Source organism: Eubalaena glacialis, chromosome 1 (genome assembly GCF_028564815.1).
Source record: "Eubalaena glacialis isolate mEubGla1 chromosome 1, mEubGla1.1.hap2.+ XY, whole genome shotgun sequence".
NCBI classification, from domain to species: Eukaryota; Metazoa; Chordata; class Mammalia; order Artiodactyla; family Balaenidae; genus Eubalaena; species Eubalaena glacialis.
Genome location: NC_083716.1, coordinates 178109309 through 178131613, shown reverse-complemented (window position 1 = coordinate 178131613; position 22305 = coordinate 178109309). Strand labels below are relative to the sequence as shown.

Below are 22305 nucleotides of genomic sequence, written 5' to 3'. Positions count from 1 at the left end.
ATGCACTGTAGAGTCTGAGAACCACTGACTGAGGGGAACATAATAGCTGACTGCCATCAAGTGGAGAAGGGAGCTGATTTGTTGTCTGAAGCCCAGAGGGTAGAACTGGGAGGAATGTATAGGAGTTTCTGAAGGTTGGTTTTGGTCAAGGTTAGGAAGGACTTGGCTGTGATCAAACATCTGAAACATGGAATGAGCTGCCTCAGGAGCCAGAGAGTAAATTCTTAGACTCAGAGCTGTTCAATAGGAATCAGACTGACAAGGTCAAGCATGTTGCCAAAGAAATTCTAGTTTTAGCTAGGTAGTTGAATTGGATGACCCTTTAAGATTCCTTCCAACAAAGATGCCATGTTGACATGTCCCTTGGCCTAAATAATTACTTCTGTGATTTTAAAACTGATGTTTATCATTAACCCAGTACTGTTACTATCACAAATCTTGGGTGATTGTTATTACATTTGGGTAAGTTGGAAGTCTCCTACAGCAGCATCACCTGGAAACTTGCACAGACACCTCCCTACTGAATCAGAGACTCTGAGGGTAGGGCTCAGCAATCTGTGTTTGAACAGATTAGCCCTCCAGGATAGTCTCATGTGTGAGATAGTTGAAAAACCACTGTCTTAGACAAACAGAATCCCACAGAAGTGAAGTGACTTGTCTACAGTGATCCAGTCTATCTCAGGAAAGAAACTGGCTCCCATGTCTCTCTGTCATCCTTTTTCTTTGTTAGGTCCAAATGACTTTCTGGAGCACATCACTTTCCCTTGGAAAGGGCAACTGTTCAAAATCTACCCTCAAGAAATTCTCACACATGTTTAATATTTAGGATTGTTTATTGAGCCTTGCTGGCAAACAATTGGACACAATGTAAATATCCACCAGGAGACGGATGGCTAAATATCACAGGTTTCAATGAGGGAGTTAAAAGGAATCTGTTACAGCTATGGAACAACATGGATTTATCTCTAATACATATTGTTAAATAGGAAAGCAAGTTGCCAAACGGTATAAAATGTGTGATTCAAGCTGAAAATTTAGGGGTTTTTCCCTTTCTCAATCTCTCTCTCTCTCTCTCTCTCCCTGTGTGTGTGTGTCTGTATTCTGAAAGGATAAAACTACCCAAAAAATAATAGTGGATACTCTAGAGAGGGGCCATGATGGGGATGCTGGGAAATGGAATTAGGGAAGCAGAAAGAAAGACTTTAGCCTGACATATAATATTTTAAAATTTTAGAGGAAATGGTATTCATACATTATTTTTGCAATTTGAAAATTAATTTCAAACATTAAGTAAAAATTGTTATGGTTTAATTACGATGGGCCCAAATCCTGGTCAAAGAATCCTGTATACTAGTTTGATTAATATCTCCTGCATCGAAGTAGAAATATCCCCAATCATATGGTGAAGAGTAGCAATCCTTTCCCTATTTTAAAATATCCCTTGAGGGACCCTATATCTGTATCAGTGACCACCCAGATTGTCTCCTCAGACACCCGAAATACAGGACAATTACCTGAACAATTAACTCCATATAAATGATTTTCTCTTATGTAGATAATGGAGGGAACTGAGCTATTTTGGCTTGGATAATTTGATAATTACCACCAATTGCCCATTTCCCTTCAGTGTGTATAAAAATCCAGATTTAGTTTACTAAGTTCTTTCTCATATTTACCATAGGGCCTTTTATTTTAATTTTTTTTTCCCTTCATGTTTGGCCTTTAATAAAGACAGAACAGCTGGCCACCATCTGCTACCAAAAAAAAAAAAAAAGTCATTATATCCGTTATATCCTTAAGAAGACTCTTCAAATTTGGACCCTGGGATAAAAAGTCACGTTGATCTATGCTATTAGATTGTGGAAGTCCTGAGATTGTAAATTCTAATTCCGTACTGCTCACTACAGCACTTGGCGCACACAATAGGCGCTTAATAAATGTTTCTGATGCTGTTGCTGCCTCCTCATATGCTCTAAATGGGAGACTTTCTAAAGAAGAAAAACAGAATTAGAGATTGAGGCTGAGTTTATTCACAAATTAATTTGTAATAGAAAGTTAAGCTTTAAACTGATCATTCTATTTCACAACTAGTAAAATTATGAATGTATTTTTTTCTGCCTGAATTCTACAGATTGATTTTGCAATGAATATTTGGATGTGTTCAACTGTGTCATTTATGTATTTTGAGGATGGGCTATGAAATCAGATTGACTCTCATTTCATATCCTGACTCTACCACAGACTACCTGTGTGACTTTAACCAGTTTCCTCATTTGCAAAAGTGGAATAATTTTATCTATTTGGGGGGCTAGTACCAGTAGTAAGTGAGATGTATATGTAAAGCACTAACAAGAAGCCTGCCTTAAGCAGATGGTCAATAAATGCTCCTCTCTCCTTTCTTCTCTTCCTTTCTTTGACAAAAATTTATTTTTCTCTTCCCCAACCCAAACGTCTATGAAAAAGCAGCTAGCAATTTTTCCTCTGAGTCATCCCTAAACCATGGTTTTCAGGGTTGGGCAGATATGCACTGTAAAGTGAATAGAACATGATAGAACAGGAATGACGAAGAGGTCAACTGTGGGTCAGCTGATGGACTGGGCAGTGGTTTCTTAGAGCACCATATTGGAGGGAATTCCAAAGCCCCATCTGGGCTCTGGAGGAAATGTGCCTTGACTGAGGAGCCAGGTCTGCAGCTCGGGCTGGAGAGCAAAGTGGCGCCCATTTGCCATCTCTGTGCCAGGAGGTTTCCTCGCATTCTCCTCCTCTTCCACCTTTTCTCTTTTTTGTCCATTATTTTCTTCATTCTGTCTTCTTTCTGTTGCTTCATTGTTATTATCCAACATAAGCTAGTCCCACTGAAATTTGTTTAAGGAATCTCCAAGCAGGGACATAGAGTTTTAATTCATCTACTGATTTTCATAGAATAAGCCGGGCAGCCAATTCAAAAGCCCAGGGTGGCAGTCTTCTCAACTGCACTGATACTGTCTAACATCTTCATAGCATCTTTCTTCGTGTTTTCCTTTATTATTTCTTCACATACTGTTTCCATAGCATGGCCACTGTTCCCTGTGTTTCTTTACTACATGGATTCCTCCCTATAACTGAATTAGCTCATGAGGCTGCCCACAGAGCAGACATTAAGGAAATTGGGAAAGACAGCCTGGGCTTATTACTGCTGCTACTCAGTATCTTTGGAGAGTAGTGTGATTGATATTACCTCTTGTATCCACTTTTCAAATCACCACTATAGATTTCAGTCTCAATTTGCAGAGCTATCAGCTACAAAAATGATTTTTCTGATACTTGAATAGATAAGAAACAGCTGTCAGCAGTGTGGGCTCTGTGAGAAAGGGAGGGTCTTAAAAGAATAAGTTTTGGGATTGTGAATCATTTATAGGCAAGTTGGGAGGGATCTTCAGGTCAGGCCAGGCCAAGTTGAACCCATACTGCACCCTAAGAATGGAGAGAGGTGGTCACAGAAATTCTCTTCAGTCCACAGTAACCTGGAGAGTTACTGATACTGTCACCTCCTTAGAGATGGGACCTTGGCAAAGCTACATCATCCCTCTGGCCTCAGTCTTCTCATCTGTGAAATGGGAAAGTCGGACCAGGCCATCTCTTAGAGTTTTTCAATAACATCTTAAAAGGTAGTTTTAGAATGCTTTTTGTTTATTGCACTAACCAAAGTTATAACAATGGTAATATAAGAGTTAAGGGAGAAAAGAAGTCATCCAAGGTCTCACCTACATAAAAGGCATCAACGCACACACAGTTGGGGAGCGGTGAGCAACTCACTCTCTCAAAACAACAACAACAAAAGGGTGGGAATGACAGTATACAAGAACAGCAGTTGTTAGAGATTCCTCCCAGAGAATGCCTCCACTCAATTACTGCCCCTAGAAGCTAAATGCAGAGACTGTTCACATAAACATGCAATATATTTTACTCACAATGCTGAAGCTGTCCATTATCCTCCCTAAGTATTATCTCTTACATGTCTCTCGCAACCACGTAAATCAATTTGCAGGGAATTGAGGATTCTGTTCACTTAGCTGCAGATATAGTAACTTATCTAAATAGCACATTAAGATCTATTTTATGTCAGGCTCTCACCTGTGTGGTTATAGGTGAAAAGAAAAAAAACCCAGGGATGTCCTGGGAGAGATAAGGCATGGCATCGCCATCCTAGCTGCTGGAGGACTTGTGTTTCCTTATTCACTGCTCACTACCCAGAGAAGAAAGTAGCAGCTTTATTTTTTGAAAATTGAAATTTGGATTTCAGTCTTTCTTGAGATGTCTGGATTCTTCTGTGATGCTGATTTTTCTCTCACCTCCTGTTCTGTGAGCCAGTACGAACCCTGGGGCTCTGTAAGAGAATATCAGGGACCCTGTCCTTATAGATAAAGTTTTCCCAGTGATAACTGACAACATTCAGTTCACTTTGCAAGAGCTAAAAGAATTTGTTCCATGCTTAAAACTGCAAACACATCTTTCCATGGCAATGGGATTAAAGGGTCCTCAATATCTTGCCTGCTTCCACTCAGGCACTTCTGCACTTTTTAATTCTTAAACTACAATCCTGAGGAAGAAGCTGGTAGCAAGGAGTAAGAAATGAGTGGGTTGTGAGGAACTGAAAATATTTATTCAAGTTCATTCAGCCCCTTAGTTGTTCAGTCACTCCTTCATTCAATTAATAAACATTAGATTCCTTTTCTGTGACAAGCATAATTAGTGCCTCTCCCATTACCATTCCCACTTCTTCCTAGCTAACTGAACACCAGTTTTTCTTTGGGTCACAATGCACCCAGCCCCAGACCTGTTCCCCACTTTCTAAGCCCCTCTTTGTAGCTAGGAATGGTCATGTGATTCAGTCCAGGCCAGTGAGAGGTTATATGAAATGGTTTCTGGGAAAATCTTTTCTTTCCTAATAATAGCTGGGCAAATGTGGCTGACTTAGCTATTCATCCTGCCCCTTCCCTTTCTTCCTGCCTTGAATGCAGACATAATGCCTGGAGAGGTAGCAGCTACCTTGTAACCATGAGACTATAAGCTAACCCATACACACTAAAGATGGTAAAAAGAAATGAAAGGAGGTCAGAAGATACGCAGGCCCCTGATAACATCATTGAACAGCTAATATAACATTAAAAATAGCTTACCTCTCAATTTCTATTTGTGAGAAACAAACAAACCAACAAATCTATTTGGCAATGGTCCTCAGTTTGGGCAATTTTGCTCCCCAGGGGACATTTGCCAATATCTGGAGACAATATTTATTGTCACAATTTCGGGTGGGGGGGTGTTGCTATTCGCATCTTAAAAGGTAGAAGCCAGGGATGCTGCTGTACATCCTACAAGGCACAGGGATAGCTTTCCACAACAAAGAAGTACCTGGTCCAAAATGTCAGCAGTGCTGAGACTGAGAAACTCTGGGTTAAGCCACTAAAAATATTTATTGTTTGTTATTCACAGTCAAATGTATTCCTAATTGATAGATTCCCTCATTTGAGAAATACTAAACATACACCATGGGCCAGACACCATACCATACAAGATGCCAGAGATACAAAAATAAGTAAGAAGTCAACGGTCAAAGTCCAAATATGAAAGACTTGAAAACAAAGGTCGACTCCAAAAATGTCTGGATGTCTAGAGTTGCTCCAGGCAATCCACTGGCAAAAGTATGTGGATCTCAAAGGATTGCTCTAGAATCCAAGAAAGTCAGTTGGTCAACTCTGGAGATGTCCTCAGTGAGGAGTTTTATGGGTCTTCTCTCTTAGAGTATAAATTGAAATAGAAAGAAGGCTTTGCTAAGGGAGTATTAAATCATGGCAAGAATTCTGCAGTATAAAAGGGAAGAAGCAGCCTTCTTGAGCAAAGTAATTACTGAAGACTATTCTTAGAGTACAAATAGAGGCCAGGTGAGAGACCCTGACAAAGAAAAGTGACATCCAACACAGTCCTAGATAGGACAAGGCTATCATGACCCATGCTGATAAAGAGAAAAGTGTCAAAAATGCAAGAAGATGAATTCAAACTGGGCCAGAATACATTATAAGTTTTTTCTAATCCCTTGGTGAAGTAGAGCTGGAAACTGTTTTCAGAAACCTGCTGTATAATAGAGCGGTGGTTCAAAAGACAAAGATCCCAAAAAACAAAAAGCCAACTACGCTTAGGTTAACTTAGTAAACTGTATATAGTTTTCATTCCAGAGTTAACATTGTTATTGTCAACAGAACTTTTATTCTTCTTAGAAAATTCTAAATTAAAGATCTCCTCTAGCTACCCGGGTTGGGGTAGACCTTTTGGCAGTGTTACAGTTGATTCCAGGGTATGTATTCGTCAGATAAGGGGTAATGAATGCCTATGGTCTTAGCCTATCCACCCTCTTCCTCTCCTTCCTTTAACAGAGCCCCTCAGACCATGGTTCACATGGGGCTGACTCCATGCCCTGGCACTTGACCAAAGACCCTGCCAATCATCCCCCTGGGCACAGTTCCTGGTATAAGCACCGGCACATGACCCAAGCTGGGACAACCAGAGAGTTCCTTGTATGGGAACTCTCAGGAACTTGCTTGCTGCTGATGTTGCTAAGCCTTTAGGATGCTTCCTACAGGAGCTTCCAGGGACCATTTTGCCAACATGTGAGGAAGAACTGCCTAGCTGACAAGAAACTCAAAAGAGGGAAAGCAAAGCTGCTGAAAAGAAGACAGTGGCTTGGTAAAATTGCTTGATGTCCTGTATCCAGACATATCTTTGAACTTCCTAGTTATGTAAGCCAATATATCATCCCCTTTTAAATTTTGCTTCAATTCACTTCAGTTTCAGTCACTTGTTATTAAAAGATTCCTGACTAATACACCAAGTAAGCAGCCTGCTTTTAGAGGCTCTTGCCTTAATAGGGCATATGTTGTGCTATGTTACGGAGCTCTAATCTAAAAGATTTCTTCGTTTCTGGAATGTGAGCTAAGAGGTGGGAAGATGAGAAAAGAGGCTAGAAAGGAGCCAGAGCAGAGAATCTCCCTTGTCCTATGAAGTTTGTCTCTTTCTAGAAAAAAAAAAAAACATCAGCGTTTATTGTAGAGAGAAGGAAGGAAGGTTTGTTTAAATGTCACCTTTTTTTTTTTTTTTTTTTTTTTTTTAAGTTTTGGGTTTATTTATCTATTTATTTATGGCTGTGTTGGGTCTTCGTTTCTGTGCGAGGGCTTTCTCTAGTTGCGGCAAGCGAGGGCCACTCTTCATCGCGGTGCGCGGGCCTCTCTTGTTGCGGAGCACAGGCTCCAGATGCGCAGGCTCAGTAAATTGTGGCTCACGGGCCTAGCCGCTCCGCGGCATGTGGGATCTTCCCAGACCAGGGCTCGAACCCGTGTCCCCTGCATTGGCAGGCAGATTCTCAACCACTGCGCCACCAGGGAAGCCCTAAATGTCACCTTTTTAATGTACCAAACTCTAATGACAGCATTTTCAAGCTGGGTAGAGACTTTTTATTAACTTATTATTGTTTCTTACCTTTTCTTGATAGAGAGCTACTTATCACTTACCTGAAATCTTATGCTCTAACAATCTAGATCCTACTTTATAATGCAAATTAAACTTAACCTCAACAAAGCCAGCTCCATATTCTTGTCATGCACTTCAAAACTGCAAGGACCAAAGAGTCAGTCAGGAGATGGTAAAAGAACATAGTGATGAAGGGGAAGGAGTAAGAGTTTGATTCAATTCAATAAATATTTATTAAACACCTAATTTGTATCAGGGACAGTGCTGGACAGTACAGATACAAAGTTGGCTGCAAAATATCCCTGCCTCCCAGGTGGTCAATGTCAAGGTAAGAGAGTGGCAGCTAGTTTCTACCTCAATGTAGTAAGCGCTACTGATAAAGCGCATCAGAGGGGGTCCTAACTCAGCCTGAGAGCCAAGGAGGGTGTTGCAGGGAAGAAAATGCCTGTTCAAAGTCCTGAGGAATGAGCAGGGCTTAGCCAGGTTAAGTCAGCTGACTGAAAACTTGGAGAAGGGGGATTCAGGCACCAAAGCATGAGCACAACATGAGCAAAAGCAGGGAAGCATGGAATGACGTGGGGTGTTCATAGAACTCTTAAGTAGTTTGGTTTTTGCTGGAATGTGAGCTGAGAGGTGGGAAGACAAGAAAGAAGAGACTGGAAAGGTGGGCAGGATCCAGACAGGGAGACTCCCATATCAGGCAGAGGGGTTGACGTTCACCCACTGAGGTCTGGATGGTCATTTCAATTAAGGATTTTAATCAAGGAAGCAACATGATTAGATAGGAATTTTAGGTAAATTGTACTCTGTGGCTCTTTGGAGAACAGAACAGGCATGAAGTCCATTTAGGAAGTTAAGTCAAGAGGGTGGACAAAAGAGCCTCAAAAGGTTTGGAATAGGTATTGATCAATGGGATAGAACTGAGAAGTCAGAAATAACTTATGACCAATTTATGGTCAACTGATTTTTAACAAGGATGCCAAGACAATTCAACAGGGGAAAGAATAGTCTTTTCAACAAATAGTGCTAGGAAAAGCTCGATATCTATGAACAAATGAATTAAGTTGGACCTGTACTTCACACCATACATAAAGATAATTCAAAACGGACCACTGATCTAAATATAAGACCTAAAACTATAAAAGTCTTAGAAGAAAACATAGGAATAAAGCTTCATGACCTTGGATTAAGCATGGTTTCTTAGATATGACACCAAAAGCATTACTAACAAAAGAAAACACAGAAAAATTTGGCTTCATCAAAATTTTAAACTTTCATTCATGAAAAGATACCATCATGAAATTGAAAAGACAACCCACAGAATAAGAGAGAACATTTGCAAATCATATATCTGATAATGGGCTAGTATCCAGAATATATAAAAATCAATAATTAAATGGGTAAAGGATTTGAATAAACCTTTCTTCAAAGGAAATAATACAAATGACCAATAAGCACATAAAAAGCTGTTCAGATTAGATAGTGGTTATTGTTGCACAACTTGTGAATATACTAAAACCTTAGAACTGTGTACATTAAAAGGGTGATTTTTATCATATATGAATTATATCTCAAGCTGTTGCTATTATTATTATTAAAAGGCCTTGGGAGAAGGGATGGGGGATTAATAAAGCCTTGGGAGAAGGGATCGGGAAATTCCCAAGGGAAACTTTTTGAGAAACTTTAGCAGGTAAAGTTGGCAGGACTTTTGATGAATTGTTTGAAGAAAGTGAGAAGACAGAGGTGACCCTAGATTTCTGGAGGAGAGGAAGTAGAGAAATAGAAGGGAGAAGGAGATGAAGGAGATACCAGGGCACATAGCTCTTATGCCATCATAAGAAGAAATGGAAGTTGCTGATGAAGGAGAAGAGGTTAAGAGTTTCACTTTGTTCAACAGACACTGATTTAACAACTGTTAAGAACTGGGTCCTGGGAGATGCAGTTCTCCCTCCTGTGAGCTCAACTGGGAGAGGTGGGCCTTTCTGGAAGACTCAGAGGCTAAGGCCCCGGAATCTGCATGCAATCTCTGAAAATCTTTAGGATGTGGGCTCTGTGTATTCCCGACTTTTTATCATGCAGATGATGAAACACCTTTTACAGAAATATTAGGTTACTTGCCAAATACTATATCCAAGAGGAGACGAGAACTCCGATCTCCTCACTAAATTATATTATTTACTACAAGAGTTTAATAAACAAACCATAAGACTTTGAACTGAATGTGCTGTGCTACCCTTTAGACACTGGCCAGAACACATCCCAATATGTGCAGTCATATGTGTGTATGCCAGTATAGACCTTCTGCCGGACCATACTTCAGAGCCCATTGACCACAAAGCCAATGAGTGTTCATAGTCATTTTCTGTGATGTCTCAACAGCATGACTTCCAGGAGGTTTCAGCCAGCTGCCCAGCACTGTCAGGTGGCCCTTCTCATGCTTCCAATCCACCTGGCCCCATTGATGAGAGGGTGTTGGAAGTAACCCTTTCTTTGAAGGCTCCATGAATGGAAAATAGGAAGGGCACTTCTAAGTCATTTTGCCAGAAAATTCAAGGATGATGGGGAACCCGACATTTCTGCATTTGGGAACCCAACAACATAATCCTCAAAACACTGCCTTTCAGGTGTGCACGTCAGGCTTCAGTCCTGAGTGCCAGAAAATACAAAAAGGTAAAGAGTAACGTTAAACAAGTCTTTATCTTTTATTTACCACCACCTGATAAGCCCTGCCTTTGATTGTTTTGTCTGCATATTTCCTGCTAAGAGTTTACAAAACAGCACTCCTGAACAGGAAGATAAGAGGCGCACCTATTTGTTGAATAACATCAAGGGGGGGAACTGCTAACTCATCCATTTTGTTGTTAAGTTGCTCAAAAGGATCAAAATACCAATTAACTTGCTGGCTCAGAAATCTTTGATACCCTCAGATTTACTGACATTTTGAAACTCTTGTTCATACTTGCCTATTGGCTTTCTGATTACGAACAAAGAAGTGCCAATCTGTTCAGCATTTGACCTGTTTTCTTAAATATTTTTATGTATTCAACACTTAGTGGCTAAAAATACTTGACTAGTCACATTCATGAGCTAAAATAATCTTTTTTTGTTTGTTTGTTCCACCTCCAAATTTAAGAGGGAAAAAGAGGCTCAAAGACACTTCGTTTTAAAAAGCCATTTCGTTCTTATTTTTAATTTAAAAGCTCTCATTGCAAGGAACTTTTTTTTGCCCTTTTGTCTCCATGGAATTTAGTGGCATTGGGAAGACCTGATGAAGCGACCTGCCATATTAGGATCCATTCTTCCCTGAGGAAAAAATGGAAAAATGACCTTGGGCATAAGTTTCAGAATGGTGGTAAAAAGAAACAGATTTTATAATGAATATTAATTTCCCTCTCTGGATATCCTCAGACAGTAGTGTTCCTCAGAGATGGTTTTTCGTTTTTCTTGTTCCTTATTTCTTCACGGAAAGTTTTGTGAAAATTCTACCTGTAATCATATGCATGTGTAAGGCATACCTACGGCAGCTGTTCAGAAAAGAGCAGCATTTCACTCTCAGGTAAAGGCAGTGCCTGGGTTTAGAAAGCTCTACAGCAGTTTTTGCAATAAACATTTATTGAATGCAGTAGGCCGAGGAGATTAAAAGTGTGGCTGCTACAGCCAGACTGCCTGGGTTCAAATTTTGGCTCAACCATTTACTAGCATGGGATCTTGGTAAAATCACTTAATTTCCTTCTGTGCTTCAATTTCCTCAACTGTAAAATGGGGATAATAATAAAGCCTGGCTTACAGGGCGGTTGTATGGATCAAAGGAGATTATGTATTTGGGACAGTTTAGGTGCTATGTAGATGTTAGCTACCATATTATATCGTGCCAGATGCTGGGAGAGGAGTGGATGCCTGGGTGCATTTACATTTGCCAGAATCTTGACCCATTTATGGAGGGATACTTTTGTCATAGCAATTAAATATCTGGAGATTTTGAAACCTAAGGATATATAACAGATAAATATCTATGGACATTTTTATTTTTCAAATGTGATCAGGAGGGAGCTTAACCTGTCCTCCAGATGACTGTATAATTTAGTTGGAGCACAAGAGAAACACAACATTTAAGCAAGTAAAGGCTAGCTGGTAACTAGCCAATTACATGTTTGGAGGCAAGTGAGCAGGAGGTGTGACCCCAGGGGACAGAATGGCCTTGGCAGAGCTGTGTTTAACATAATGTATTTCCCAAGATACCAGACTGACCTTTTCACAAACTCTTCGAAGAGGATGCGGTGGGAATAACCCTGCTGGCGGATGCTGACCGTCTCTAGGATGCCTGTGGAGCGGAGCTGGGCCCACACTCTGTCTCGGGTGAACTTGAGTGCCTCTCGGTCATCGTTGGGCTTGATGCAGCGTACAAAGTGGGGCTGTCCCACCACCATTTTGGAGAGCAGATCCATCAGAGAATACTACCAGGGAGAAAAACACACATGAAATGAGGTTACCACAAACATAATAGATAATTACGAGACAGGCCTGCTGGGCCTCCAGGGCAGTTTGTTGGCTTGTAAACAACTCATGGAACCTTTGAGGCTACACAAGAATCCAGCAAAAAGAAATAACAATATAAGTTCTGACGAGTACTTATCACTGCCCACAGATTCAAAAGTATTCTTTAAACATCACCTGGTGCCAAGCGATACCCCATTTGGCAGAAACTCAGCCGCCTAAGAACTTGCTTAGGTTACCTCGTAACTCCATCACCAGAACTAGCTTGTCTCTGGTATGCCAAGGTGATGTTCATAAACTGTATCCATAATTTAAAATATCCAGCTTTGGCTCCCTAACTCAGGGGTTAGAGCACTGGTCTCATAAAATGTCCAGCTTTCAGGGAAGGGGTCAGTTGCTTCTTCAACCTAACAATCACCAGAAAGTCTAAGCAACTCTTACCAATGTCATTGTTAATAAGGCAGAGGAAAAACAAGAAAAATAAAGAGGGAAAAGAAAACAAGAAAATCAGAGGGAAAACAGAGATTATAATGAAGATGAACTAACATACACCGAGTGTCTGGCATGGGGCTTTCGCAGAGAGAGAGAGCGCACCTGGAAAGGCTGAGTGGTGCTCGCTGCTCCTCTTTTGGACATGCCTTCAGGGGTAATTACAAGCCACACGTAACATCAGTCCCATTATTTCATAATCCTACCTCCTACTAATCCAATACATGGTTACCTAGCTTGGCAATGTGCCTTTTTTTAGCATTCGGGGACCAGTATTTTGAGGACACCCAACTGGCTGTTATGGATATATTTCTGAAAATTGTAAGCCAGAGGCTTCTTCTGCTGAAAGAGGGACTCTAGGATCTTGAGGATGACCTCACAGAGTCAATCAGAGCCTCCAAATCCCATGGGATACACACACACGCACACACACACACACACACACACACACACGCTAGGAGGATATAGTCAAGCCACTAAAGGGACATGATCAGGGTAGGTCTCAGATAAGAAATAAGTGGCAATTAGAAATGTCCAACCATGAGGGATGAAGCAGGGGCTGAAAACCCACCTGTTGGAGAAGGGATCACTGCACAGATGGAGTGCTGGACCCAAAGTCCTCTAGGCCCTTACAATCCATCCCCTGAGGCCAATTCTAGTCTGCCTCTAAAGCACAGCTGGGTAAGTCAGACTTCTTAGCTTTACATCTTTCTTGAACCTGCTAGCTTTTGGTGGAACCTTCTTTGCATGGTGCTGGCTCCCAGGCCCTACCCTTCAGCCTGCCTGGCAACTCCAGCTCATGATCCACTTGACTTACCATTCCTGCCAAACACCTTCTTGTGGCCAACCCCACCTTACAACCTTATTTCGTTGTCCCTGAGTTCAGCAGTTCCGTCTTTGGCTTAACAGCATGTCCATCGTGAAGCTGCCTGGACCTCAGCTCCCAGTAGTCAACGATCTAAAAGGGGCTTCCCACCCCAATGCTTCATAATTTGAAGATAAACAAATCTGTACAAATTAGTGCAAAGTGACAGTGCCTTATCTTTCCTATCTAATGTGCATTTGACAGAGTCCCTCTAGAGACGACGTTTTTACTCAAAGGCATCATTTCACCAGATGAAACATGAGGAATTGCGGTAACAGAGATGGGAAATAATTGGGCTCAGGCAAATGGGTCTTGCAATGGGTCAATTCAATCCAGGAAAAGAAAGTCGAAGCTAAGACATAGCCTCTCATGAACTTGATAAACCACCTTCTGGAATTGTATTAACTACTTTATTTCTCAGTAAATACGCTGGAAAAGTGGCTGACTCCAGTAGTTTTAAGGCCAAGAAGCAGCTGAAACGCTAACAGGATCAGGACATTCAGTGGACAGGACTATGTGCCAGCGGCGGAGAGGGCCTCTGTAGACACGTGAGGGCTCATCTGGTCTTTCTGAGATCAGAGAACGCTGTACTCAGAGGGGGCGCCCCGTTGTAATTCTCCTCTCCCTACACCACCACCTTTCTTAACTGACTCTTGAGCTCTGCTCTTATTTCAGTGACTCTGTGGGATCTGGGCCTCTTGTGGGAAGGGTTGGCAAGTCCTTTCTGGAAACAGGCAGAATAGAGATCAAGAAGACTCCATACCCGGAAGTAAGAAGCCATGGTCTGCCCCTTCATGTTGGTGGTTTCTTCCGGATGCCGTATCACCTCCAGAGTGTCCACCTGGAACAGAGGCAGAGGCGAGTGGTTTGAGGATACAGACGATGTATTTTCCCCAAATCTGAAAGGTTATTTGGTCAAATATCTGAGGGGCCTTGATGTTTAGGACACAACTGTACATACCATGGGGGAGGAGTTTAAAGACATCTAAAAGAAAAACAGAATTTGCACCGTTCTACTCTCTTGACAATGACCACACTCTGTGACATACTATATGGTCTCAGTACAAACCCCCATCAGTGTTATTTCTGTATTTCTCCATGCTCTAATGGGCCACTATTAAGTTCTCCAATAATGTCACACAAGACCAAATTATTTCTTAAAAGAAAACTGGGCAAAACCCATGAGGCTGGGAGATTACAAAGCCCCGGTTGCACCACAGGGCACTAGGGGAGCCCTTTCGCCTTCCGGCCATCAGACACTAACCCTGCCACACCCCTCCTGCCGCCCACAGTTACCGCGTGCTCACTGCGGACCAGAGCTTGGGATACACCTGTTCCCAATCATCTGTCCCAACTACCTGGGCCGACTGGAAGGAATTTAGAATGAAAACAACTGTAGCAAACAGTTGTGGCACCCTGTGTGCCATCATTTTATCTCAACAATAAAATCCCTGCTCCCGCACACACAAAGCTATTTGGTTTGCAGAGCACATGAGCGGCGTTTCAGCACCAGCCTCCTCTGTGGCAGCCTCCCATCTGCTCGGAACAGGTGGCAAGGGTATGAAGCACAGACATTTGAACTGCAAGATGCTACTGTCAGCACGTGTGTTCCACTCAGTGGACTGCTGTCCAGGCAGCCACCTCCCCACGGGGTGAGAATGTCTGCAGCCTTGTTCAACAACAGTGAGAAGTGGGTGCTAGAAGGGACGGGGCCATGGGGAGGTGGTTGAATAATGAGGCTTACCTCGAGGGGCATTTAGGAGACTGCGTGCAAAATGGAAGAAAAGGCTTCAACTGGCTTGGATAAAGAAAACAGGTCTGTTTAAGAAGGGGAATAAATGTGGAGCTAAGTTTTCAAAAACTAGAAAAGCAACCTAAATAGTGAGCAGGAGTATAAGGGTAACTCTGAGAGAAGTGATGTCAGGGGTCAGGGGTCGGGGGTCGGGGGGCAGTGCGAGGGGCAGCTTGCATTCTCTAGGCTGCAGATTGGATCTGTTCCCAAAGCCATCATTTCATCTGGATGCAGCTGAAGCAATGGTACAACTGCCTGTAGGTCTGACTTTTTAATTTTTTTAATGAGAAAGGAGGAAATGAAAGCTCTGTGTTGAGAAGGAAGGCTGCTCTCATAGAGAAAAGAGAAAAACACAAACACAACCACCCCACCTGCAGAGGTCCTATGGCGTTACCTGCAGGGACCACATGGAAGGTTTCTTCCCCATCTCACCCCCACTTGGAGGATAGAGCTCAGCACTGGTGAGGTTTGGGGAAAGCTAGTTAAGACTGAAGGAAGAAAGATCTTGGCTAGGGTCTGCCTTCGGCCAAATTGTAAATTCTGAGAGTTTTCCTAAACATTCTTTCTCCCCACCTGACCTTCATGCGCACACAACTTTTGGGAATTTCCCACTATTTCTTTTATTCAGAGATCCTCCCTGAAGAACCACAGCTTGCTTTGAACCCTGCTTTTCCTCCGTCCTTTCCCTCCCTTTTCATTCAAATTAGCCAGCGAGTGCCAGCCTCTCAAGCTCTAATTCACTGTGAAAGGGCAGCTGAAAAGCTCATCCATATTTCTCTTACTAGTAGCATTTACCTGTTACCCTTCCTCAGAACATACAGTGGACCCTTGGCATTTGAGAATTTAACAGTTTAGTGATCAGAAAAATCTTTGATGTATATTAATTCTGCTAAGACATAATTTAAAAAGTGTGATATGTATTGTTTTCAAGATCAGTACCCATCCCCTGCAGCAAATTGGAAAAATACAGAACGAAGCACCAATTTGCAATCCAAGTTATAGGGCTGGTGGGCTCCTGTAGCCACCCAGCACGACTTTAGTTCCGTCCTTATACTCACATACAGAGTAACTCTTGTAAAGTAAGTAAAAGCCTATTCTGTGTTATATATAACTTGGAAATGTTAATGCTTGTCTACAGTTCATCACCTACATATTTAGTACTATATTTTAAAGAATAAATAATATACTATTGGGGTACCTTCTAATTTAAGAATTTGGAAAGGTCTTGGGTTGGTCAAGGGTCTCTTGCATATTTGCATAGTCATGAAGCTCTCCTGTGCATGGAGTAGATCTAAAAGAGGGAATTTCACTTCGGACAAGGGACATACCAGAAGTTGCCTCTCTTGACCTATCAAAGTAGGAGACCTCTGTCTGCACTGGGCCTGCCATGAACTCCACAGAATTCAAAAAAACTCGGAAAAAAAAAAAAAAAGAGATGAGAAGGTTGTTGTCTAACCTAAGAGCTTGTCTTTCTGAACTAATTTAGTTAATGGTAGCCTCATTTAATTAAAAAAAAAAAAGTCTCTTAGAAACAATCCAGAAAGTAGGTTCTATTGAGGTCATCATCTAACAAATAGTTCTTTCCAAAGGTGGGGATCTCACAACAAAAAACCAGTCCTCTCCATAGCATCTTATAAGTTTTTACCTCAGATAGGAGGAAAAGAGACAGGAAAGGCTTCCTAGGCTCAGGGGGTATGTGCTACAGGGCACAGGGTTTGGAACTGGACACACCTGCTTCAAATTCTGGCTCCTCCGCTTAATAGCTGTATGGACTTGGACTTGTTAGTTAACTTTCCAAAGCCTGTGTTATTTAAAAACCACTGCCTTGCACACACACAAGAGGCCAGTCAGTTCCCCTTCCTTCATTACCGTGTTTGATTCCGTCATAGCTTAGTGATCAGTACTAAGGATGCAGGGTTTTGTTCCATGGAATAAGGTGAGTACTAGCTCCCATGCAACACAGCAAGGACATCTTTTTATTTATTGGCAGAGAAAATATTTCCAATGAAAACAATTTCAAAATGATCAGTAGAACTGATATTTTGGATAAAAACATTGTCTTTCTAACCCAGTATACCCTTCTTCTACACCACCAATTGCTACAGCAGTGTAAGCCAACTGGAGCTAAGCAAGCTTGTTTTTTGCCCACGTGACAAATGTCCTACCCCATTCCTTGTGAGCGGTGCTGGTTAGCCTTCAAAGTAGTCATGAGTAAGCTTTACAAATTGTGGTACAGACCCCAAGCCCACAGGAAATGAGCAAGCTTCTGTATACATATGGACTACACACATGGAATTTTAGATGGTTATCAAAATGTGAGTAATAAAACATTTACTGTTTCCGATGTGAAATCACTATGCTAAACACTTTGCCTACACTATGTCAATGAATTCTCAAACGGACCCTATGAGGTAAACACTATTATCACTCCTATTCTACACATAAAGAAGTTAAGGCTCAAAGATTTTAGGTAAATTTCCCAGAGTCCTGCAGCTAGTAACTGGCCGTGCCTAGATCTGAACCCAGTTCTGATTCCAAAACCTACTCCTTAAACATTACATACTGCCTTTCTATGTGGTTTGTTACAACTTATAGAATCGGTCTGAAAGCATGGTATTATTAAAAAGATTTGCCTCATCTGTCAACTAAATTTACTTTAGGATAAAGACACAGACTCCAAAAAGTCTCACAAACCATCTAGATCTCAGCAATAAATGAAAAACTGAAGGATATCTTTTCCCCCTTGGTCTCCGTAAGTACCTACTATCTGCATCCCAAAACCTCAGAAGTATTTATATTTAGGTTCTTGACAAGGCCTTTGGTCAAGAACTCTTACTGCTATCAAGTGATCCATCCCTCTCTCAAGGAAACAGTCCCTACGGCATCACTCCCCTCAAAAGTCTCCACAGCACTGAATGAGGAAGCAAGGCTGGCCTTGACACCGGCCCAGTGTGAGGGTGCTGAATGTGGTGGAGGTCAGCTTTCTGCAAGGCCACCTCTGCTATTTCATCTTGGAGAAGGCAGAGAGGAACTGATGGAGTTTTTTATTGCTGTTGTTACCCTTCATATTTTCTGATGCCTTAATTAGAACTTTCAGCTCATATTCTTTCCCAGGGACAATAAATCTCTAGTCATTTTCATCTCACCTATATTTATTATAGTGATGTAAATATACGCCACACACTCGAGGGCACACTTCTCATGTAGGCAGGGCAGGGAGGGAGATAACAACGTGCTGATACCGAATGTGGAAGGCAGGGGGACAGGTCCTGGCAGAGTCCAGCAGTCAAAAAATCAAATTGAGGAAAGGAGGGGAATATGAGTTGACAGAGAATATTACACAGGAGTCTTTCATCTTTTTGAAAGGAACATGTCACGATCCTTTTTAGAATCTGGTGGAAGCCAATGACTGCAAAAAAACACATATACAGTTCATCCTCATTATTTGTGGATGCTGTATTTGTAAATTTGCCTACTTGCTGAAATGTATTTGTAATCTCCAAATCAATCAGTGCTCACACGCTTTCACGGTCATTTGCAGACATGCAGAGCAGTGGAAACTTTAACACCTGATGTGCATGCTTCCAGCTGAGGTTGAACAAGGTGACACTCTGTCTTCTTGTTCCAGCTCTCATGCTGTAAACAAGTGTCTTTTTCAAGGTCTACTTAAGTGCCACGATTTTTGTGCCGCATTTTTGTGCTTTTCGCTGGTGATTTTATTGTTTAAAATAGCGCCTGGGGTTTCCCCGGTGGCGCAGCAGTTAAGAATCCGCCTGCCAACGCAGGGGACACGGGTTCGAGCCCTGGCCCGGGAAGATCCCACATGCCGCGGAGCAACTAAGCCCGTGTGCCACAACTACTGAGCCTGTGCTCTAGAGCTCGCGTGCCACAACTACTGAGCCTGCGTGCCACAACTACTGAAGCCCATGTGCCTAGAGCCCCTGCTCCACAACAAGAAAAGCCACCGCAATGAGAAGCCCGTGCACTGCAACGAAGAGTAGCCCCCGCTCGCCACAAGCAGAGAAAGCCCGTGCACAGCAACAAAGACCCAAAGCAGCCAAAAATAAAAACAAAAATAAAAAAATTTATAATAAATAAATAAATAAATAAAAATAAAATAGCCCCTAATCATAGTGCTGAAGTGCTGTCTAGTGTTCCTAAGTGTAAGGAGGCTGTCATGTGCCTGTTGGAGAACATTTGTGTGTTAGATTAGCTTTGTCCAAGGCATGAGTTATAGTGCCGCTGGCCTTGAGTTCAATGATACAAATACTGTACTTGAAATATTGTTTTATACAAAGCAACACTACATATAATTAATTATTTATAAGAAGTATCTAGTTGACCTGAGCAACACAGGTTTGAACCGCATGGATGTACTTACACACATATATTTTTCAGTGGTAAATACAGTACTACTACACGATCCATAGTTGGTTGAATCCGCATCTGTGGAACCGTGGATACAGACAGCCCTCTATAAAGTTATATGTGGATTTTCGACTGTGTGGAGAGTTGGTGCCCCGACCCCCATGTTGTTCAAGGGTCAATTGTATTAAATAAAGTGTCTTTAAATAGAAACACACATAATACAAGATTATGTATTAATCAGTTGACAAAAGTGTTGTAACCAGAGGCTTGCAGGAACCTAACCGTGTATTTTCTCTGGGAGCAATGCTCAGGATTTGCTGATTCAGTGTTCACAGTAACTTTACAGAACATAAGTCTTGTGAATAATGAGAATCAACTGTATTTAACACAAACAACATTTTACATGTAATCAAGAGGCTCTCATAACCACTGAAACTTCTCTGTAAATCTCATTGAGGGGCCCATATAACTCATGTTAAATAGCCCTAACATCTTGCCACAAATTCACAAGGTTGAAAAGCAGAATATTGCACAAGATTGTATTAACAATGTGGGTGTAAAATTATTGTTACCAAAGATGATCTGAATCCCTATTTATGTGCAGGTCTTTTATTCCCAGAGGGAGTAAGTACAGATATGTACGTCTCTATCAATTTGAGGGTAATAGTCAATGGTATTATGTGCAGCTGTATTGATCATTCTTTATTAAATGAATTATTTAATATTCAATGTAAACAGAAAGGTAAGAAAATTCAGAGATGTGACCTGTTTATTACTCCATCACCTTTAAGATTATTGTTTCTTGGTGTTAGTATTAGTATATACAATGAACATTAACCAGCCAGTCCTTGAGATTTGTGCTAAGCATTATCAGGAAGGATGGAAGAGTTAAAAATATTTTACAGCGGGATATTTAGGAACCCTTCTAACACCCCTTTTGCATGGACAAGTGCACCGCTCATTTTTCAGAGAGCAAAGCAGAGAAATAGGAAAGGGTTTGGTTTCTTTCCTCCCTGCTGACTCCTTCTGTTATCCTCCTCTGTAGGATGGTGATGGCTTCAAGGAAAAGTGCTCTATCTCTTCCTAGATGGACTTTATTTTCAAGTGTCAACAATTTTCAAGTGTCATTGTTCTGTATCTTAAGTGATATTTCTGAAAATCAGGTGAAGGGGTCTAGATATGCCACAGTGGCATAAGGATTATTTTGAACTGAAGACATGTAAGAATCAACAGTTGCAAGAAGAAGCTTTTTGGAACTCCCCTTATCTGCCTAAAAGCAAAGCCTCCCAAAAGAATTCAACTGCCTCAAATCCCCTCTGAGAGGGGAGCTTTGCAATCAGAGAAGACTGACTCCTATCACCAGAGATGAGAAGTGAGCACTGGGATAAGAAATTGCCTAAATAGACATTGTCATAAGACTGTTATACCTCCCACCTATTCTCCTAAAGGACCATTTATTTTTCCCAAAAGTCATTTGTTGTCCCAGAAACGTCCTTCTTCCTCTCTTCATCTCCTATTAAGATGGTATATAAGCCCCAAAATCTAATTGGCCCTTTGAGTCACTTATTTGGTGAACTACTGTATGTATATGATTAAAGCATTTTTTTTTCTCTTGCTAATATGTCAGTTTAATTCACATTCCCCCAAATACTGAACTTAAAAGGGTAGAGGAAAAGTTTTTTTTCCCTGACACAGGATTGCAAAGGATTCCATGGTGTTGTTTCAAATTTCCTAACCCCTGATTCCTAAATCCCTTCAATCTCTCTTCCAGACTGCCCAGGTAGTGGGCCAGATAAAGGAAACTAATGTTGCCCACCTAGGATAATCCCTAGGGTGGGAACATCTTGTCGTCCACAGTATTTTGAGTACAAACATACTACTTACCTTGGGTCTCCCGGCACTGAAATGCGGAGGCAAAGATCTTGAGGCTGCTGTTATCCTGGCTCTTGTCTGGGCCAAGTTACCTGAGCAAAAAAGACAAAGAAGTTAAGGCAAAGGAAAAGTGAAACAATAGTATGATGAGTAATTTTTCTCTTTGTGCCCTTGTATTTTTCAGAATGTTCTAAATGATCTGCTCTGAATTTGAAAAATTTGGAAAAATTTGAATTTTGAAATTTCAATGATATAAATTGGAAGTAAATTATAATAATTATAAGTTATAAATAATTTGTAATATAATTTGAATATATATTAGTTTAATAAGCAAATAAGAAAGGACAAAAGGTCTCAAATTCACTTAAACTAGGAATAGAAGGAAATTACTACAACATAAAAGGGCCATATATGAAAAGCCCACAAATCATGTACTCAACAGTGAAAAACTGAAAGTTTTTCTCTAAGATTATGAACAAGGCAAGAATGTCCACTCTCACCACTTCTATTCAACACAGTACTGGCAGTCCTAGCTAGATCAGTTAGGCAAGAAATAGAAATAAAAGCATCCAAATTGTAAAGGAAGAAGTAAAATTATCTCTGTTCATAGGTGACATTACCTTATATGTAGAAAACCCTAAAGATCACACACACACACACACACACACATACCCCTAACAGAACTAACAAATGAATTCAACAAAGTTGTAGGATATAAAACCAACAGATAAAAGAATCAGTTGCATTTCTATATACTAACAATGAAAATCTGAAAAAGAAGTTAAGAAAACAATTCCATTTACAATAGCATCAAAAAGAATAAAATACTAGGAAGTAAACTTAACCAAGGAGGCGAAAACTTGTATACTGAAAACTATAAAACATTCCTGAAAGAAACTAAAGAAGACAAAAGGAAAAGGAAAGC

At 41.1% G+C, this 22305-nt stretch overlaps 1 protein-coding gene across 1 annotated transcript in view; it reads right to left on the bottom strand.

The window, feature by feature from the left end:
- Positions 1-22305, bottom strand: part of MYO3B (myosin IIIB) — a 365933-nt gene that overhangs the window by 126519 nt on the left and 217109 nt on the right. Inside the window, exons 22-24 of the mRNA XM_061201698.1 lie at positions 21393-21472; positions 14112-14189; positions 11749-11954 (exon numbers count right to left, since the gene is read on the bottom strand). Coding sequence (XP_061057681.1) covers positions 11749-11954; positions 14112-14189; positions 21393-21472 — 364 coding nt within the window. The remainder of the gene's footprint in view (positions 1-11748; positions 11955-14111; positions 14190-21392; positions 21473-22305) is intronic.